General features: G+C 37.8%; 1 protein-coding gene across 1 annotated transcript in view; it reads left to right on the forward strand.

The window, feature by feature from the left end:
• LOC132823071 (collagen alpha-1(XXIII) chain-like) overlaps positions 1-19,660 on the forward strand; it is a 241,715-nt gene that overhangs the window by 37,910 nt on the left and 184,145 nt on the right. Inside the window, exon 3 of the mRNA XM_060836612.1 lies at positions 13,945-13,989. Within this exon, the coding sequence (XP_060692595.1) occupies positions 13,945-13,989 (45 nt within the window). The remainder of the gene's footprint in view (positions 1-13,944; positions 13,990-19,660) is intronic.

Raw genomic sequence — 19,660 nt, forward strand, 5'->3', positions numbered from 1 at the left:
CTGAAATGTTAACGGATTTCTGTCGGCAGATGCTGCCAGACTTGCTGAGACTTTGCAGCAATTGCTGGTTTTGATTCTGGTTTCAGGGTTTTATTTTTGTTTTGTCTCTGCTTTGTCGTCTTTTTAGGACCTGGACATCACAAACTATTTCAAAATAATAGTATCGCCCTCTTGATCAACTAATCTTCAGTTGTCACATTGAACTTCTTACTTCCCCTTATGCTATCCCCAAGTAGGAAAAACATTCCTTTGTGAATATATCAAAGAATTTATCCTAATAATAATTATCTAATGCTTAGCACCATTTTTGTATCTTTTTGATTTTTGTTGAAATTACCCTGTGGTCAGTATCAGCAAAGGGGGCAGACTTCAATTTCTTCTGTAATTGATCAGTGATTTATTTGGTTCACTTGGACACTCCCTATTGCCTCAGATATAGGGAGTGTCCAAGTGAACCAAATAAATCACTGATGCAATCCAAGGTCACACAATCACTTGGCACTTCCAGTTTATAATTTTGTTAGATGGAAATTTTTGCATTAATGACTTTCCTCTATTTGCGCATCTTTATTATTTTTGCACAAACTACTGTCATTCTTAAGGTGAATCAACACTCCATATTACATTGTGCTTTTGGGTTATCTATATCATATTCACATCAAGGGTACTTAACCAGTGAACTTCATTGTGTAGCTTTCCATCTCTGAAAAGGATTAATTTCTTTTTGAGGGCTCTATCATCCTCTCTTCTGTTGACATTTATCCCTTCTCAACTTTTTGATATTCCTACTACATCATTGCTTTCTTTGCATCGTCCACTAACTTTGGCATATTTTCACATGCTTCTGTTTTATCTGATAAATGCATATACTTCATTTAATTTTGTGACCTTCTGTTGCTCCTGTTGTTTTTGGCTCTGTGTGGTTGCCTATTGAATACCTTTCCACTGATGTTCAATAATTCTTAATTACATCAACCTTGCTCGTAAATGTCAATGTTCCTGCTTCATTTAGATGCTGCTCATCTCTCCTGTACCAATCCAATTTGCACTGACTAATTTTCAGTTATTTCTGAAAGTGGTGCTTTAAATCTTCACCTGAGATTGGCAGCTGCTTATTTACTTTCTTGGTTGTCTCAATGAACTCATTTTTATGTAATACCTGAGTGCACTAGCTTATATTCTTAGTCCGAGTGCCTGAATAATTCAGTATTTTAGTTTGACTGAGTAAAGCACATTACTGCTTTTGTGATGCTGCAGTTTTCGTGTTAATTTGGAAATGAAAGATAATGTCCATTTCTTTTAAAATGCAAGTTAGTTGTGTTGCTTAAAGATGAAAAGCATCTTTTGAAAGCATTTAAGGAAATGCAAACTAATTATGTTCTGTCCACTTAATTACTTTCATTCTTTAACTTTACGCTTCCAGGATCTATAATGATATTGGTTAAGAAAAATGTTGTTTCATTTTATTCAATTCCGTAAAACTCTGCTTTGTAGACTTCAAGATTCTCTGATATAAAATGGGGATTATTCCTTGGGATTCTCTTGACATTTTAATCAAAATGTTAAAAGGTCACAACTGACCCAGAAAAATGAATGGGTATCAAATTGAACTTCTAGCCTGCACTTCTTGGAGCAAGCTGCTTTTAAAAGAGATGCTTCTAGCTGCTGGTGTAGCAGTGTCAGTATGTATTTTGTGTGGAAAAAGGCTGTAAATGGACTACCAGGCAGGCCAAAGAGAGGACTGGGTTCTTTTGAGTGCAGTGTTGCGAGTCTTCATCCAGGAGTTCACAACAAAGAGTTCTTATGTTTGCATTAAGAGCAATCAGTTACCTTTATAGTTTCAGGGTAAGAGAATTTAGGGTCTGGGAGTTAACTTTTAGTATTGTTTATAGGATTCTTAGGATCACACTCCAAAAATTAAGTGATCTTGAACAAGTACTCATCAGTGGATTTATCTTCAAACATAACTTCAAACACTTTACTGAATATACTGTTGTGATGTAAAACATCCATCGTTATGGAGGCATATCATAAACCACTGTTAGTCACAAATCATGAGTTATTGGGCAGTCTGAAGCTACAGGTGGTAGAGATCAGATTTTACTTCACTCCCAATGAATGTATTCTGGACGTGGTCCAAGTTTTAAATCGAGAACTATCATTTATTGTGTCACCTGTCTTTGTGTGTGATCAGATATGTTTATATCGGAAAAGAATGTAATATGATGGTAGCATGTCATTTCTGAAAATGGTGAGTTATAGAAAAATTAAATCTATTAAATTTTATTTTGTCCTGGGTCCTAGGGTCTTCCTAAGTTAGATATTAGATGAGTTAGCATGGTACGTGCAAGAACAAAGGATGGTGGGTTGGGTAAATTGGCTAGCGTGAGTTGGTGCCAATTTGTCATATGATCACAGCTCTTGTTTCCAGACAGTTTACATACCAGGCTGAAATCTGGCTAAATAGATCAAGCTTTTTTTTTTGTTGTTTACCAAGGTGATTACTAAAACAGCAGCATGTGATACTACATATTTTGTTTTATCAATAAAACAGAAGTTCATTAAACAAAGTAGAATAATCCATGTTCTATGTAATTAACATAATTTGAAAGTTTCAAAACACAATCCCATTTATTATAAGTGTCATCTTGCAATACTCAAACAGTTCTCTAATGGGTTTAATTTAATAGTTTCTTCCAACTGCAAATCTTGAGAGTTCAAAAATCTCTTTCCTGATCACTTTTCAACCAAATATCAACTTTCTCAGCATTAATCTCTTCAGGCTCCGACCAAACGTTTGTGGTCTGGAACACGTTACACTGAAGTAGTTTGATTCCTAATTATTCTGAATTAAGTTTTGATATCTAACTCCAACCAGGACACTTTTTCAAACTGAAAACTAAAGCTTTCCAAGCTTTTATTTTCAAAGAAAGGAAATTCATTTATAATTGATGTAACGTAAAGCAAGCTATACTCCTTTTTTTTCAAGGTTTACTCTGCACTCATTCAAACTCTCTCAAAGCAAATTCCCATTATCACACCAGGAAATCTTTCCCTTGCACTGGTTTCTAAAAATGTCATGGCTCTCGAAATACAAGCTCAACCCACTTCTTCAAATACACAAGCCATCACAAAGTAAAATCTTATGGAATGGGGGTAACATATATCCATGTTATATATAACATAGTTTGAAGACTGGCTGACAGGAATTAATAGGCATAAATGGATCTTTATTCACCATCACAAGTGGTGTTCCACAGAGATCTGTGCTGGGACCTCAAGTTTTAAAATTTACGTCAATGCCTTACATAAGCAAAGTCATGGTAGCTGAAGTCATGGAAGACGTGAGGAATACATAAGGGTAATTGCAAAACAATTGTGTGCAAACATTTGGCAGAGGGGTTTAATAGGGGATAATATGATGTTATTTACTTTGGCAGGAAGAATAAAACAGTACAGCCTTAAACAGAGCAATTATTTAATTTAAACAATTTTACTACTTTATTACAGCAGTTTGTATTTGTCATTCTTTGTATCATAGGGCAACCGCTGGTCTTGCCAAGTTTCAGATATATAATTAGTCTTCAAATAAGATGTGAATTAAGTAACCATCACTTATTGAGATTTTTGGATCTGATGTCTGGCGATTCTTCCAGAAATCCTCATTCCAACACTACATTGTTCCAAAATGGGCATCATTCACAATGTACATGGTTGTATTATGTTCATTACAATTTGAGGATGTATTGCTTAAATGTCACTCATCCAATGTCTGTTAGTGTGCCCAACATCAGTCTGTCTGGGGTGTATTGTAGTTCTCAGAGGTGAGCATGTACCTGAATCTTGCCCAGTCAGTAAAAAGTGAAGGAACGACACTTGTTTCAGGATTCTGCTTCTGTTAGAAACCTCCTTAACACTGGATTTGAGCACTGGTGTTATTGTTATTGGATTAGTGGTGCTGGAAGAGCACAGCAGTTCAGGCAGCATCCTCGCTATTGTTGTTGCAAGGCTCCCCAACCACAGTTTGATTTAATGCTGATTGGTTTTGCATTTGGATTTTTGTTTTTAACCATGTAGGCTTCTGTAGCTTGCCTCTTTTTTTTAATGCTAGGAGAATATTTCTCAGATACTATAGACAGACTTCTGGTGACATGGGGATATGGCGGAGTCTATCATTGTGATTTTGGAGGATCTAGAGGACAAAGGTCAGCAAGCAAGAGTAAAGACCTCTGCTCCATGGAATAGGCAGTGAAGGAGGAGTGGTCTTGAGCAGTTTTGCTCCATTTCAGTTGAGAACAGGAACATTCAGTCCTGTTAAATTAGGAACTGTGTACGATGGCCCTGTTTCAAGAGGGAGGCAGCGACGATCTGTGCTCTCATCCAATTCTGAAGATGACTATGGCTCTGTCGGGCTTTTAAATGTCATGCTATATCAAATGATAAATGTAAAGTGAGTCACCTTTTTGGTGCATTCCTGTATATCAGACACAAATGCATGCTTTATAGGAGCAATTTCAGGACTCTCCTTATGAAAGAAGCAGGATGACCAGCCCTCCGACTTTTTCAATATCACAGAAGGCGCACGGGAGTCTTTTGCGTATTCTTAGGGCAACTTGTTGTGTTGAGTGGCTGGCTGGCTGGCAGCAATCTAGAATTCATTCTAAAACCAACCTGAATGCCAGCTAGCTTGCTTTCTCATCACCTGATGCAGGCTAGGCATATCAATCCACTAAGATTTTGTTTGCTTTCAGGCCTTCAGTCCTTACATGATGACTTTTTGAGTCATCACATTTGGACCTTTTTTAGCTTGTTTTGATATTTGACTCTGCAATTGTGCACTTTCATCTTTGTCTCCCCTCTGCATCACTTCTTCTTCCTTATCTTCACCACATCTTTGAACAAAAAGTGGTTGATCATAATGGCTGTGCCAACACTGCATTGGAAATTCCAAATTTTCTTTTAGATGCATTTAAACACATACACTCTGTCCCTTGCAGATGAGGATTGAAGCCTAGAATTCCTGTAGATAATAAAAATAAACACTGCCTCTGCTCTGTACCATGAAGGACTGCAATCCGTTTACCAAGGCAGACCAGATATGACAAAAGGAAAAAGGTGGAGTCTTGGGCTGACCTTGAGCACCAAGCTCCACCAGTAGTGAATCAACAGATAACAACCAGGACTGTGTGTACACGAAACAAATCCCACATATTTAACTGCTTAAGGTTCTTTAGCAAATTAAACATCTGTTTTTAACTACAGAATATTTTAGTTTTGACTCGCCTTTGTAGTCAGCAAATACTCATTAATCACCTGTAATACTTTGAAATATTAACTGCTGGTAAAACTACTGAAAGTTCATGACTGCCAGGACACAGCTGGCTAGGGGTTATTATCTTAATTCTCCCCACTATGCAGTGACAAGTTATTGCACTAATTGTACTATTCCCTCTTGATTTATAAATGCATCCACTAGTCTGTGACATTATAATTGGCTGATGCAACTACTCCATTCACTTTATTTATGTGCTGACATGCTGTTGGGACAATTGATCAGTTTATTGGCATTCATCCAATCTATGTATTTTTTTTATTTGGTACCAATGAGAGAAATGTTAGTTTGTAACTCTAAGGTGATACAGGTGGTTTGTGTTTGGTTTTTGTAGGTTTTGCCACGTGAATCTGAATAGATCTTGGTGACCTACTGATTTGAAAGCAGTATAGATATCTTGATGATGTACTCGTTTTATTCTGTGGATTCAAGGGCAAACTAATTACATACTGCATTGATTTCAATTGTCCAACTTTTTTTTCTTTTATGTTTAATAGTCTGAGTTTTTTTTTTCTCCAGTGTGGAAGTGTCAAATACTACGCCACAGGTTTAAAGCGAGAAGGGGAAAAGTTAAGAGATGTGCAAGGCGAGTCTTTATACTGAGGGTAGTAGGTGTCTGGAGCATGTGCTGGGGAGGTGGTAGAAGGAGATATAATAGCAATGTTTTAAGAAGCATTTAAACAGATACATGAAGAAAAGGCAGTGAATAAAGAGATCTGGACTATATGCAGGCAAATGAGATTTAGTTTGGAATGGCATCATCGTCAGTGCAGACATGATGGGCTGAAGGGCCTGTTCCTGTGCTGTAGTTTTCAGTGTCCAAGTTCTTAACCTATTGTTATAGTCGTAACTTTATTTTTTTTAGGGAGTGGTGCCATCACATTATTTGGGTACATCCAGATAACTTTTCAATTCTAGTATGTCTTAATTCTTATATGCAGCACAGTGAATGGTAAATTGACTAATTTTAGAACATGTTAAAAATGTTTTGAATGTTCTTTTGAATGTGACATGATCTGGGAAACCCTTTTTTTTGAAGTTACAACAAAAATCAAAATTTAAACACTTTTTTATTTGGGCAATTTTCATTTGGTAAACATTGGCTTGTCAGTGATTTATTTTTTAAATACATTAGCAAGTTGTCACCAGTGCTGGTTGGGTCAGCATTTACTGCCCTATGGGGCGATCCAGGGATAGACAAGTCAACCACTTTTGTTGTAGGTCTGAAATCATATGTAGGCCAAACCAGGACTTCTCTCTTCGTGAACCAGATGCCAATTATTGACACAATACAATGATTTGTGGTCATCGTTAAGACTCTTAACTCTAGATTTTTATTCAATTCAAATTTCACCATTTGTCAGTGTCTGAACATTTCTCTGGCTCTCTAGATTAGTAGTCTAGCAATAATACCACTCATGTTTGCCCCACCCACCCACCAGTCCAGGTCCTGTTCCAGGTCGTCTTCCAGTTGATGGCCTTCTATCATCTCATCCAAAACTGACTTACAACACTGTCAATATTGCCCTGCAGTTGCTCAAAATAACCTGTTTCCCCTCCCTATTCTTTTAAGCTATGACACTGTGCTTATTAACATAAGGACCTGCTCTTGTTTCATTTTTCAAGTTCTCCAATATGTCTGTTCATTCTCTTTATCTTCACTGATTTACAATAATTTCTAGTAAGTGCAAAATGATTTGGGATACAAATCCTATTAGCCACATTTTTTTATCCTAAAAGATAAATGATCTTAATTATTTCCTGTAACAGCATTCCATGGTGTCTGAAAGGGCTGTATGAAGAATGTTTTCTTAATCGGTGTTAACTCCATTTATTAAAAACTTAGCTTAATTGACCCTTTGTCATTGACTTCTAAACTAGACAAAATAGCTTTATCGATTCCACGTACCTCAACTCCATCTATGTTGAGTTCAATATCTTTAAACTTCCCAGTGAGTGGCATCGAAATTTAATTCCAAAATTATCATACCTACAATCTGATGTTCCATTTTAGGCCTTACTACTTACAACTTCTGTTATCTTTCATGTATGCTAAACCGTACAGCATGGAGGGAATCATGCTGTGCTTAATTGCTGAACTTGTATGCAATACCGTTTGCCTGATGCAGTACTTAAAACTAATCCAATTTGTAGAAAGCAGCAGCTTCTAACAAAACCACATTTATTTTATTTGGTGTTAAATGCTTGTGTTAAGTTGTGCTTAAAATAAAAAAAACTAAGTGAGAAAGAAACAATGCTACATCTTCAATTTCTATTTGATAACTCCTAGTCAAGCACATTTTTAATCAGCCTACTGCTAGTAGTGCTCTTCATTGCAATTAGAGATGAAATAGCAGTGAATTTCTTTTCCTGACCAAATTCGTTGGTTTTGGGACTGCTAATAGATGTAATCTATTTCATTTGTGTTTTGAAGTGTCCTCTTTATGACTCCAAAACTTCATCTTTCCATTGGATTCAGTCTTGTTAGTAATACCACAAGTTTACCAAGTGATTTCTGACTTAATCTTTAAACCAATACTTTGTTTCAGCAAACTGACATTTGACTTTGCTTTCAACTTACTGAAGATATTTTCCTCTTTTTTGTTGTTTCACTGCCAAGTCAGCTGAGCAGGTGCAAGCAATTTGTCTTGTTCAGTCCAATTGTATTTATAATTGCAAATTCAATTGTATATTTGAAAGCATCTTCAAAAAGCAAATGTTTGGCCATGATACTCTGGGAACTAATTATCCATATTTGAGGAAAATTGATTTTGATTGCTGAAATGTGCCAATGAATTGTTCTCAGACTCTAACTCTGCACATCCATGGAGTTAATACGTCTGAGCATTTTCTATTATGTTTACTTTTTGCTCAAAAAAGCATTGTCTTCTGGTGTGTGTATAAAGAAATCACCAATGATAAAAGCAAAAGATAATTGCATTGTATAATACCATTTAATGTGACATTAGGACAGATGAGTAAGATTTTACCAAAGAGCCTTTTAGGAGCACCTTTTTTTTAAAAAATGTGAAGTAGAGCATTTTAAAAGGTGGGAATTCCACACTTTGAAACCTGCAGCTCTGGCCACAATGGAAGGAAAGATGCAAAAAAGGCCAAAATTGGAGGAATTTGAATTCTTGTCGGGGGCTACAGAGAAGAGGGAGATAAATTTGTACACCAGGAAAAGGAAAAACCACGTAGGTCAGCACACATGAGTACTGGGTGAAGGAGCATAGTACCACCTTTTCTCCCAGTTACATGTGCTGACAACTGACATATGCATTGTGTAAATTTGAGATGGTACCTTTTCCTAAAAAAAACTTAAATTTGAAAATGTCAAATCATACATGTGAAATCAAAGCAGAGGTAAACCAATCAGAATATTGAACCTGTCCCCTCCATTCAATAAGATCATGGCTGATCTGTTTGATTTCAAATTTCACATTTATATTTACCTCCAATAACCCATGATTCTCCTGACTAACAAGAATCTATGTACCCCTGTCTTGAACATGTTCAATTGCCCTACCTCTACTGCTTTCTGAAGCAGAAAGCTCGAAACTTTGCCCCCTAAAAGAATAAAATTCTTAATCTGTGTTTTACTCAGAACACAGTGGTCCCTTTTTTCCAGACTGACACTCTAGAGGAACTAGCCTTTTCAAGCTACCTAGTCAAGACCATTCAGGATTTCATATACTTCAGTCATGTCACCTCCCCGCTCCCTTCTCGACTACAGTGGAAACCAGACTAGTTGGTCCAACTTGAACTATCTCCCATGTATTTATATCCATTGTTTAAATAAGAAATTAAATCTGCACACAGTATTTGAATTGTAGTCTCATCAATGCCCTGTCCAACAAAACATAACATCCATCCTTCTACGTGCAATTCTTCTCATTTAAAGAATAGCAATCCATTCACTACTTGATTATGTTATCTTTTTCATGACTCATGCACTAGAATATCTAAATCCTTCTGCACTCCTGAAATCTGTACTTTTTATCTGTTTAAGTAATATTCTGCTTTTTATTTTATTCCTGCCGAAGTTAACAACTTCCACTCACTCAGCTTATCTAAATCTGCCTATAACTTTGTCGTCTTCACAAGGTACTTGCCTACCTAACTTGGTGTTATCTGAATTAGCTACCATGCTTCCCCTCCCCTCCCCATTTGATGTAAAAAGTTGAGGCCCCCGCACAGACTCCTGTGAGATTATACTGACCACATCCTGCCACTCCGGCAAAGACTGTCTTTTTGGCTTTAGGCAGAAAATGGGGTATGCCTGTCTTCTGTCTTAGTTATGCCCTATAATATTTACCCCACTATTTTGTTTTTGCAGTCACCTTCACATTTTCAAATACCTTCTGGAAATCCAATTATAGTACTGTATATCTGTAGGCTCCCATCTATTCACAATCTGTTACTCTTTCAAAACCTTCAAACATTTCCCTTTCACTAACCTTGCTGATCCGTACCCATTACCACCTTGTTTTTCTCAGTGCTCAGCTCGAATGATTAATTCTACCATCTTTCCTACACTCAGATACAAAGCAAACTGGCCTATAGATTTTTGTTTCCTCTCCTTCCTCCTGGAAGAGAGGAGTTGTGTAGATACTAATTTCCAGTCTTCACCCTGAAGAAGGGTCACACCAGACTTGACATTAACTTCATTTCTCTCCATCTATGCTGCCAGATCAGTTGAGTTTCTCCAGCATTCTGTGTTTGATTTCCAGTATCCACAGTATTTTGCTTTTATTATCCCTGATTGATGACTGAAATCTGGCTTGAAAGATATTATTTTTCTTTGGTTTTACAAGATATTCATTCGCTGAATACCGGCACAAAATACTGCAGATTAGAGTTTAATAACAAACAGAAGCTTATTTATGCAAATGAAATATAGTATAGATTAACTTAAACTATTTTCTTATAACTGATGTTTAAAGGTTTTGAAACTTGTGCTAAAAATATAATCCCATTAAACCCAATAGCATCTCATTACGTACTCCAATACTAGAGAGAATGGCCTTTACTCAAGGTTTGGCTTGGACGTGGCTTCAATTCTTGGTCATGATCATCTGATGATCTCTCCTCTGATTCATATAACTGACTTTTTTTCCGCTTCACATAATCTAGGGTTTTAACCAAACACTTCTGGTATGGAGCTTTAAACTGAAGTCCTTAAATTTAACTTTAACTTTTAACAATTCTAGGATGATTTAATTTCTCAAAAAAGCTGCTTTTATACTACCAAATACTGCCTCAAAGTCTGCAGAACTGCTCAGACTTAAACTCAAAAGAAAACTTTTTTAAAAAACTATTCATGTTCCCTTAAGTTCACTAGCGCCCAACCCCTCAAAATCCTAGAATTTTATGTTTGAAAGTTTTATGCATCACACTCTCCCGATGTAAACAAATTCCCACTAACTTCCAAAACCTGACTTTTAAGAAAATAAATCCCCACTGCTATAGAAATGGATATATGTTAATGATTGGATGACACTGGAAACCTTATGCCACTATTTTAAATACAAAAATCCAATCTCAAATAAATGAAATGTAATTTGCATGCCTTACATCACATTACAATGAAGTCCAGCTGGATGTGGAGACTCGTTTTCTCTCAACAGCAGCATTTTTGTTTCATATCCACTTTCCTCATGATTGGGAACTTGACAGAATCGCAACACTCAAAAATACGTCATTGGTTATGAAGAACTTGAACAGCCCAAGTGTGAGAATTTCAGCAGTCCTTCTGTCAAAACAATAGTAGACTTTAATGTTTTTTGTTTTTTGTGGGGAATAATGTATTTAGCTGTAGTTTTAGTAGTTCAGTGTAATGGGAATTTACAGTAATATTTTCCAGGTACATAGCAGGATATTTATTCAATTGATGGTCATGCCACATCCTTTTTGGATATCTTCAAAAATCGTACATGTCTTTTACGGAACTGTCAATGCTAGGACTATGCTTGAACACTTCAAAAAGGAATATTCCTATTGCGCCCTATTGGGGAGAAGCATGGAGGTGGTCAGATGGTGAATAGCCAATTAGGTAGGTCTGTGAATGGGTTGGGGTGGGGCTACAGAATTTTTTTCTAGAAATCTTGAGGTTGGAGAGAGGGTGTCTCCATCTTGTCTCCCTCTCCTACTAGGATTATGTTTCCATAATAGAGGGCCTCTCTTTACCATCCAGCTCAGAGCTCTCATCCACCATCCTTAATGATGACCACTCTTTGACCAACCGGCCAATTTGCAGAAAATCACAACTGAGGGACTGTTCACACACACATGTGGTTGTATATCCATTTGGTCCCAGAATCAAGGTCCTGACTGAAAGGACAAAACCCTGCCCCTAGTTTGTTCACAGCTGGATACAGTTAATTTTAAGATGTATTAAGAGATTTTCATACAAAGTGATCCCCTATGTGGATTAAATCTTAAAATTCTGATTGCAACAATTAAATAAGTTTGCCTAGAGTTGTCAATGGAACATAAATTTACATGTGACCTGCAGGTAAGTGATAACTCACTCATTTGGAATAAATGCAATGAAGAAAAAAAATCTAATAAAAGGATTTTACAAAATGCCGAGAAAGCTGTGCTCCACCTCCCACCTCAGAAACTAATTGAAAACTTGCATAGAGAATATGATGAATGGCATCAAGCAATGTCCTCTGCAGAACATGGCTGCAAGAAGCAAATAAGAACTTAGAAAAAATAACTTGTAAAAAGATATGCTTGCAAGTTTAAATGAATAACTGGTAAGTTTGTCAAAGGTTGAGTTACTTGTGAGACGTCTTCAAAACTGTGAAAGGTCTTTTATTTTCTTCACTAAGGAGACACTAATTGTCTAGTTATATACCTTCACAGGTGCTGTAAAGCAGAAGTGCAGTGGTATTTAAAAAAAATCATGAGCAAAACAAAAAGCCATCAATTAAAAGGTAGTCACCAAGAAATCAAATAGGGAATCCATTTACCTGGAATGTGCAACACACTACAACAGGGAGCAGTCCAAATGGAGAATATCAATGCACTTCAGGAGAGGCTAGATCGGTAAATGAAGAAGGTGGAGGATCATTCTGTTCGAGTCAGATGAGAAATGAGGAAAGGAGACGTGAGGTTACCATAATGGTGCAATGGTTAACACTGCCGCCTCACAGCATCTGAGACTTGGTTCAATTCCAGTCTTTGGTGACTGTCTGTGTGGAGTTTGCATGTTCTCCCCATGTCTGTGGGTTTCCTCCACAGTTCAAAGATTGCCAATCTGTTGGATTGGCAATGTTAAATTGCCCTGTAGTGTCAAGAGATGTGCAGGTTCGATGGGTTAGCCATGGTTAGTACAGGGTTGTAGGGGGCTGGGTCTAGTTGGGATGATCATCGGAGTGTAGATTAGAGTGATGCTCTGATTTCCAGCATCTGCAGTTCTCCCTTTTTGCCATGATCATCGGAGTGACAGTGCAGACCCAAAGGCAAAATCGCTGCCTTCTGCACTGTCGAGCTTGCTTGATTCTGAGTGGAACATAAATACTAGTATGGACTGCTTGAGCTGAATGGCCCGTTTCTGTGCCTAAGTAATCCCATAAGATAGCACTAGTCATTGTGACATTAGATGGTTAAATTGAAAGAATTAAAGGCACAGAAGAACTAAAATAAAAACTTTTCAGCAGCACTTAGCAAGTAGGGGGATGGTTTGAAACAGCCCTCTGTGGTAGTTTTCAGTTTGTGAAAGGTCTGTGGCCACTGCAGGCTAGCCCTGATATATTTATGTTTATATGTAAATAGGCATTCCAAGTCATTCAAAACGACTGCCTTTTCCTGTATGATATGATCTAGTGTAATGGGAAATCACTTCCAGGGAGTAACTCTGCAAACCACCAGTTGAGAAAAATCGTCAGCTAACAAATTTCAATCCATATGGAATATGAATATGCATCACCTACAGTAAAGCTGTTATTCAATACATGTATTCTGTAGAGATGTCAATAATAGTTTTTAGATTAACATTGTATGTTAACAAATGGTTCTATTTTGGCTGTGATCAGTCACTTGGCCTCAAATAGGAGTCTATAATAATGTCATAATTTGCAAAGAAATTAATTGCCAGAGCATGAGTAATTTGTACTTTGAAGAGTTTGCTTCAACTGGGAATAAAATGGAATTCAACAGTGAAGGTTCCTCTATTGTCTCCTTATCCTGGCTAGGAAATTGATTGTCGTCTTGTATGAGTTTGTTTGCAATGTGGTGCATTGACAGCAACATCCTTCAAGCTGAAAGGCAAACTAGACAGCACAGAAAACAAATAATAAGTATAATTCAATGTGATTTATGTATTGAGCAGCACTTCAATCACAACTTCTGTGTTTTCACATTTCAAGATAATTACCCATTAGAGGAACAAAGTAATTTGTAACCATAAACACTTAGTCATAGAAATGTGCTAACAACAGAAGAACTGTACCACAGCATGCAGAGACCAGATTGTATGTGCTCCTGAGTGAAGTTTTCAATATTGCAGAAAAATCAGAAATGCTATTGGTTTTTACAGCTGGATTTTTCCAAATCCTTAAATAGACAACAAATAAATAATTCCATCTCTTCTTTATATGTAGGCCCACCAGGAAAACGTGGCAAACCAGGAAGAAGAGGAGTCAATGGTAAGTGTTGTATCAGTCTTGCCAAGATCAGATGCATATTTTTATACAGACAATTTCCTTGTAAGTGACCTTTGACATGTAGTGAGCCAAACGACTGCTATTGCTGCTTTCACATGTAAACAGCTCTGAGCCAGAGTGCACAGTTTGTCCTTAAGGTTACAAACAGGGCCTTTTTTCTTTTCCTCAATGTGTCAAGCAACACCAGAAAGTTCTCTGCATTCTGAGAAGCTGCTACTTATGTAGTCAGTAAGTGTGAATAACTTGCATTTGTTTGTCACATTTTTTTTATCAGAATTGGAAAGGTCAAAACACTCTTAAATAGTTTATGCAGAGACCAAAATGTTGATTCTTCACTTATTGTTTCCTAAAGCAAAATAAAGAAAACAGATGCTTTTTATTTTCAACTCTCTCCTCACGCTGACTGTGAGCTCTCATTTTAAGAGATCCACCTTCTCCATTAACTCTATTCCCAATAAACTGGCCACCCAATTTTTTTCCCTGTATTGCTTTGTGTGTGTAAGACTGTGTGTTGTGTTTTCTCTTTCTCTGCAACATCTAATAAAGGAACTACTGAGAATGGGGGAACAAAAGCCCTTCAAAACTGACTAGTCCCTGAGAAACTAAAATAGTCTGAGGAAAATCTCAACAAGAGCTCTCAGCAAAAAAAATGATTTTGACCTCTGCTACCAAGTACCAGATCAGCTTTATAAAGTCATGAATTAGATCTAATGTGACTGCGATAGAGGAAAGGTAAACTTAGTCCTTATCCTGTCTGCAGTCTTTGACTTGTTTAATTACATATCCTCCACCATCTCGCCATTCAGCTCAATGGGTCTGCTTTCATCTGATTCTTATCTATTTAATCCAGTCAATAGTCAGCTGTACTGGCTTCCTTTTTCATTCCCACACTGTTTCTTATGTCCTAACTTTTGTCTCCCTCCTATTTAGCATCCTCATGCTACTGCAAGGTGACATCGTCTGAAGGCACATTGACAATGTGTACATGGAAACTGATGGCATTTAGCTCTACCTCAGCACCACCCCTCTCATTCCTTCATTGCTAGGAAGTTAGTGAGTTGCTGATCTGTTGTTCATGTTAGGCTACATGCCTAGCTCCCACCTTCCCATGTACCTCCAAGCTCATCCACTGCACAGTGGACAGGCATGTACTGAAATCAGCAACCCATTTGCTTTTATTTAAATATATGCTTACAAGTCAATTGAGCTAATTTTTAAGATCAAAAACTCATGTGACTCAAGATTAGTCTCCCTACCTCTGAGGAAAGAATCCAGGTTCAAGTTCCAGTTGATCCAGAGATATGTAAGAACATCTGTGAACAGGTTGATTTAGAAAATATCAATATGGCTGGCTTGGGCAGATGGGAACTGACAGCACTTTTTAAGAAAAATTTAGAAATGACAAGGAAAGTGGTGGATGAGTAACTTCAGGTAGGGTGCTGTTCAAGCTCCAAGGACCCCACACACACACACACACACACACACACACACACACACACACACACACACACACACACACACACACACACACACACACCTTCCTTATCCCCACCCAATATTTCATCCCAAGATGTGCATCCATTGACCTAGGCAGTCCTAGTGATGACATTATCTCCAACTCTATAACTCTACCCCTGCCTCAGTGCATCTATTATTGTAATCCCCTATCCCCTTTTGACACTTTTGGACTTGATGACTTCAACACCTTCTTGGTCAATTCTCACATTTTACCCTGTGTAAACTTGAAATCAGCCAAAATCTGCTGTTTCTTTCATCCTCTACATGTACAAGACCTGTTCTCTGATCCATATTGGTGTTCAGATGAGCAATGTCTTGATTTATAATTCTCATCCACCTTTTTCAAATCCCATCATGGTGTTGCCTGTCCATATCTGTGACCTTCTCCAGCTCTAACTCAGATTGCTGCACATTTCTGCTTTAAATATCCAGAAATGCCAATGCACAAACTAAACTTTATTTTTCACCCACATTACTTTGCACCTCATCCACTAATCTATGTTCTTGCACTGTTCTGATTGCTTGACTACTCCTGCCTTCAGCTGTCCAGTAATGTTGAGGGTATAGCAATAATTAGATCTTGAACACACCCACCCCACCCCATGTGGTACAATATAGGAAACCCAGATTAAAGTTCTACCTGTTCCAGAGGCGTGTAATAACACCTCTGAACAAATTTCGTAAAAATATCTACAAAGAGGCACTTCCTGAAACTCTGCTCTGGTTGAGGAGGAAGTGGGGACTGAAATGCTGGAGATCAGAGTTGAGTGTCATGCTGGTTAGGCAGCATCTGAGGAGCAGGATGATTTGTGTTTTGGGCAGGAGCCTTTCATCTGGTCTAATTTGAGTTGAGAGGTTATGTTTGTAAAGTTTCACATTATAAGACTCAGTAAGATTTGGTTCCAGTGCTATCCTTTTGTTCACAGGTTTTCTGGAATAGTTCACTAGGTGAGCTAGAAGTTCCAGAACTCCCTCCCTAAATCTGTCTCTCCACATCTTTATATTCCTTTTTAAGATGTTTCTTAAAACCTGTCTCTTTGACTAAGTTTTTGACCAGCTGCATTAATATCTCCTTGCTGTCAAATTTTGCTTTAGTGCTTCTTGTGAAAGGCATTTAGTTTTGAAATGAATGCTTAATGACAAATGGTGTTGTTTCAAGTATAATGAGCAGTCCAACTCAAATTAGCAAAGCTAAGCATGTGGTATAAATGATTAAAAACTAGTAACAATTGTTTTCTGTCTTGAAGCTAGTGTGCTGTTTTATAGAATTATTTGTTTAGATCTATTTTAAAAATCACAAACACCAGGTTATCATCCAACAGGTTTAATTGGAAGCACTAGCTTTCGGAGTGCATCTCCCTCATCAGATGGTTGTTTGGATCTCTCTGGTCATCAAGCATCTATCCAATCCTACTTCCCAACTCTGGTCCATAGCCTTCTGTACTTTCAAACAATGAATTCTAGAAACCCACCAGCCTCTGAAGAAAAATTCTTCTTAAATTTCCTTTTAAAATGCCTGCTGCTCAACTTAAATCTCTGCCCCACCTTAAAATTAGTTTACATTAGAGTCTCCACAGTGTGGAAATAGGCCCTTCGGCCCAACAAGTACACACTGAAGAGTAACCCCCTGCAGATGCATTTCCCTCTGACTAATGCACCTAACACTATGGGCAATTTAGTGTGGTCAATTCACCCGGCCTGCACATCATTGGACTGTGGAAGGAAACCAGAGCACTTGTAGGAAACCCAAGCAGACACGGTGAGAATGTGCAAACTCAACACACAGTTGCCCAAGGCTGGAATCGAACCTGGGTCCCTGGTGCTGAGGCAGCAGTGTTAACCACTGAGCCACCGTGCTGCCAGAAATAATTGACCCTCTACTAAGAGGAAAGCTTTCTTCCTATTGACCCTATATTTATGCCCTTCATGATTTTATAAACCACAATCAGATCTTTCAACATTCTCTGATCCAAGAAAAACAGCCCTAACCTATCTATTCTCTTCATAATCTTTTAATTATAGTCCTAATTTTTTAGCAGTTTAACGTAATATAGAATACAGTGCAGGTTTAAGGACACCAACCTCCGTACCATACTGGCTAATGTGTTAGGACCTCTCTGCATGAAAAACATTTCAAAATACAAATTTGATGTTTTGCATTTTAGATTAGTTAATAAAAATAAGTAATATACACCAGTCACCTGAGCCTATGAAGTTAATACTCCTATTTGTGCCTTCTCAAATATCCCTACAACAGACTAAACAAATGGTTTCCAAAAACAACATTTGAGAAAAGCCTAGAGCTACTGAACATTATATTATCATGGTGAAAATTGCTTTCCACAAAATATTTTTGTGAAAAGAAACCTTAAAGTCAGTGTATGTTTCTGCATCGTCTTTCATGCAGAAAAATAATTAGCCCCAAATGTTAAAACTTGAACAAAGACGTTTTGAAATTCTTAATACTGCAACTTAAAACAATAGAAAAATTTCTTTTTGAGCAAGATTGTAGCCATGCATTAACTCATATTTTTTGCACAAATCAGTTTCCATTAAAATCTCTTACAGTGCAGCAATCTGTATGCCATCAATGTAGGAAAAAGATTTTATCTGGTGCATGGCAAGATGTATTTTCAGGGCTGTAAACATTTCTCTGAAATAACTGTAGGGCCTAGATAATTCGGATTCCCTCAAACATCCCATTTACTAAGCAAGAATGACCTTGAAATTCCATGCTGTTTAATTTTGCAGGATAAAATTGTTCCATCCCTTTTTTCTCTTGGGTAGCAAAATGTTTCCATTGGTTTCCCAGTTCAAAGTTGATCTCCCATTAGTCATGATATGCTGTGAACCCTTTCCACCAAATTAGCTACTTCATTGTAGTAGATAATGATAAGGACAGTTGGTTTGCAGCTCTGAATGATCTAATTCATAATTGCAGAGCAGAAGCGCCAAGTAGCTTCTGTCACCAAGAAATTTAAGCTTCAAGATTGCAGGGAGTTTGCCCTCTTTTGCCCCCTCAGTCCAACCTTCATTTGGAGTACATATGACATCCTTTATATGCTTTTCTATAACTAAATGGAGTGAAGGAATGTCGCCCTGCATTCAGGAGGGTACATTCTAGCAGATATTTCAGCACCATCCCCTGCACCCCCAAAAATATGACTGCATTTGTTGCCAACACAACACATGCAAATGTGTTGGCAAAGTTGCACAACAAGCAACATTAAGTACCAATATATTTATAAAAACTGGGATGGAGAGAAACATCAAACAAAGTTCCCTCACAGAACCTTGTGAAATGGCAGGGGCTGGGTGGGACTTAATGGGCAAATTCCACTACTGAAAAGGGAAAAAATGCAATTCCCACAAACGACATGAATATTATTCTTTTTGATGTCATTCTACTCTGAGAAATAAAGGTGAGTAAAGAATGTCAGAAAATGGAAATTGAACTCTTCCCTTTGCTATTTCAGAAATAAAGGTGAGGCTTAGAGCACTAAAGTCTTCCTCGGTTTCAGGTGCTCTCTCATTACTGCTGCCACTCCATGAATAGAACTTAACTTTTTAATAGGTAATTTTTAAATTCCAACAATATATCATATTTGAAATCAGTGCCATCATTATATTTTGTCATGCTGTCATGAGGAATTTGCAACAGTATGTGATGGATGGCAGTTATAGGATGGGGGGAGAAGTCTCAGATACAGCTGAAGAGCTGGTGTATGGGAGAAGGATTCACATTTTTTTTAGATTAGATTACTTAGTGTGGAAACAGGCCCTTCGGCCCAACAAGTCCACACCGACCCGCCGAAGCACAATCCACCCATACCCCTACATATACCCCTTACCTAACACTATGGGCAATTTAGCATGGCCAATTCACCTAATCCGCACATCTTTGGACTGTGGGAGGAAACCGGAGCACCCGGAGAAAACCCACGCAGACACGGGGAGAACGTGCAAACTCCACACAGTCAGTCGCCTGAGGTGGGAATTGAACCCAGGTCCCTGGTGCTGTGAGGCAGCAGTGCTAACCACTGTGCCACCGTGCCGCCGGTCACCAAGAGCATTGGAATTTTGGAGCATTGGAATCTCTCTTGGAGCAGGAGTGACCTGTACAAGAAGGACAGAT

This window comes from Hemiscyllium ocellatum, chromosome 16 (genome assembly GCF_020745735.1).
Source record: "Hemiscyllium ocellatum isolate sHemOce1 chromosome 16, sHemOce1.pat.X.cur, whole genome shotgun sequence".
Taxonomy (NCBI): Eukaryota; Metazoa; Chordata; class Chondrichthyes; order Orectolobiformes; family Hemiscylliidae; genus Hemiscyllium; species Hemiscyllium ocellatum.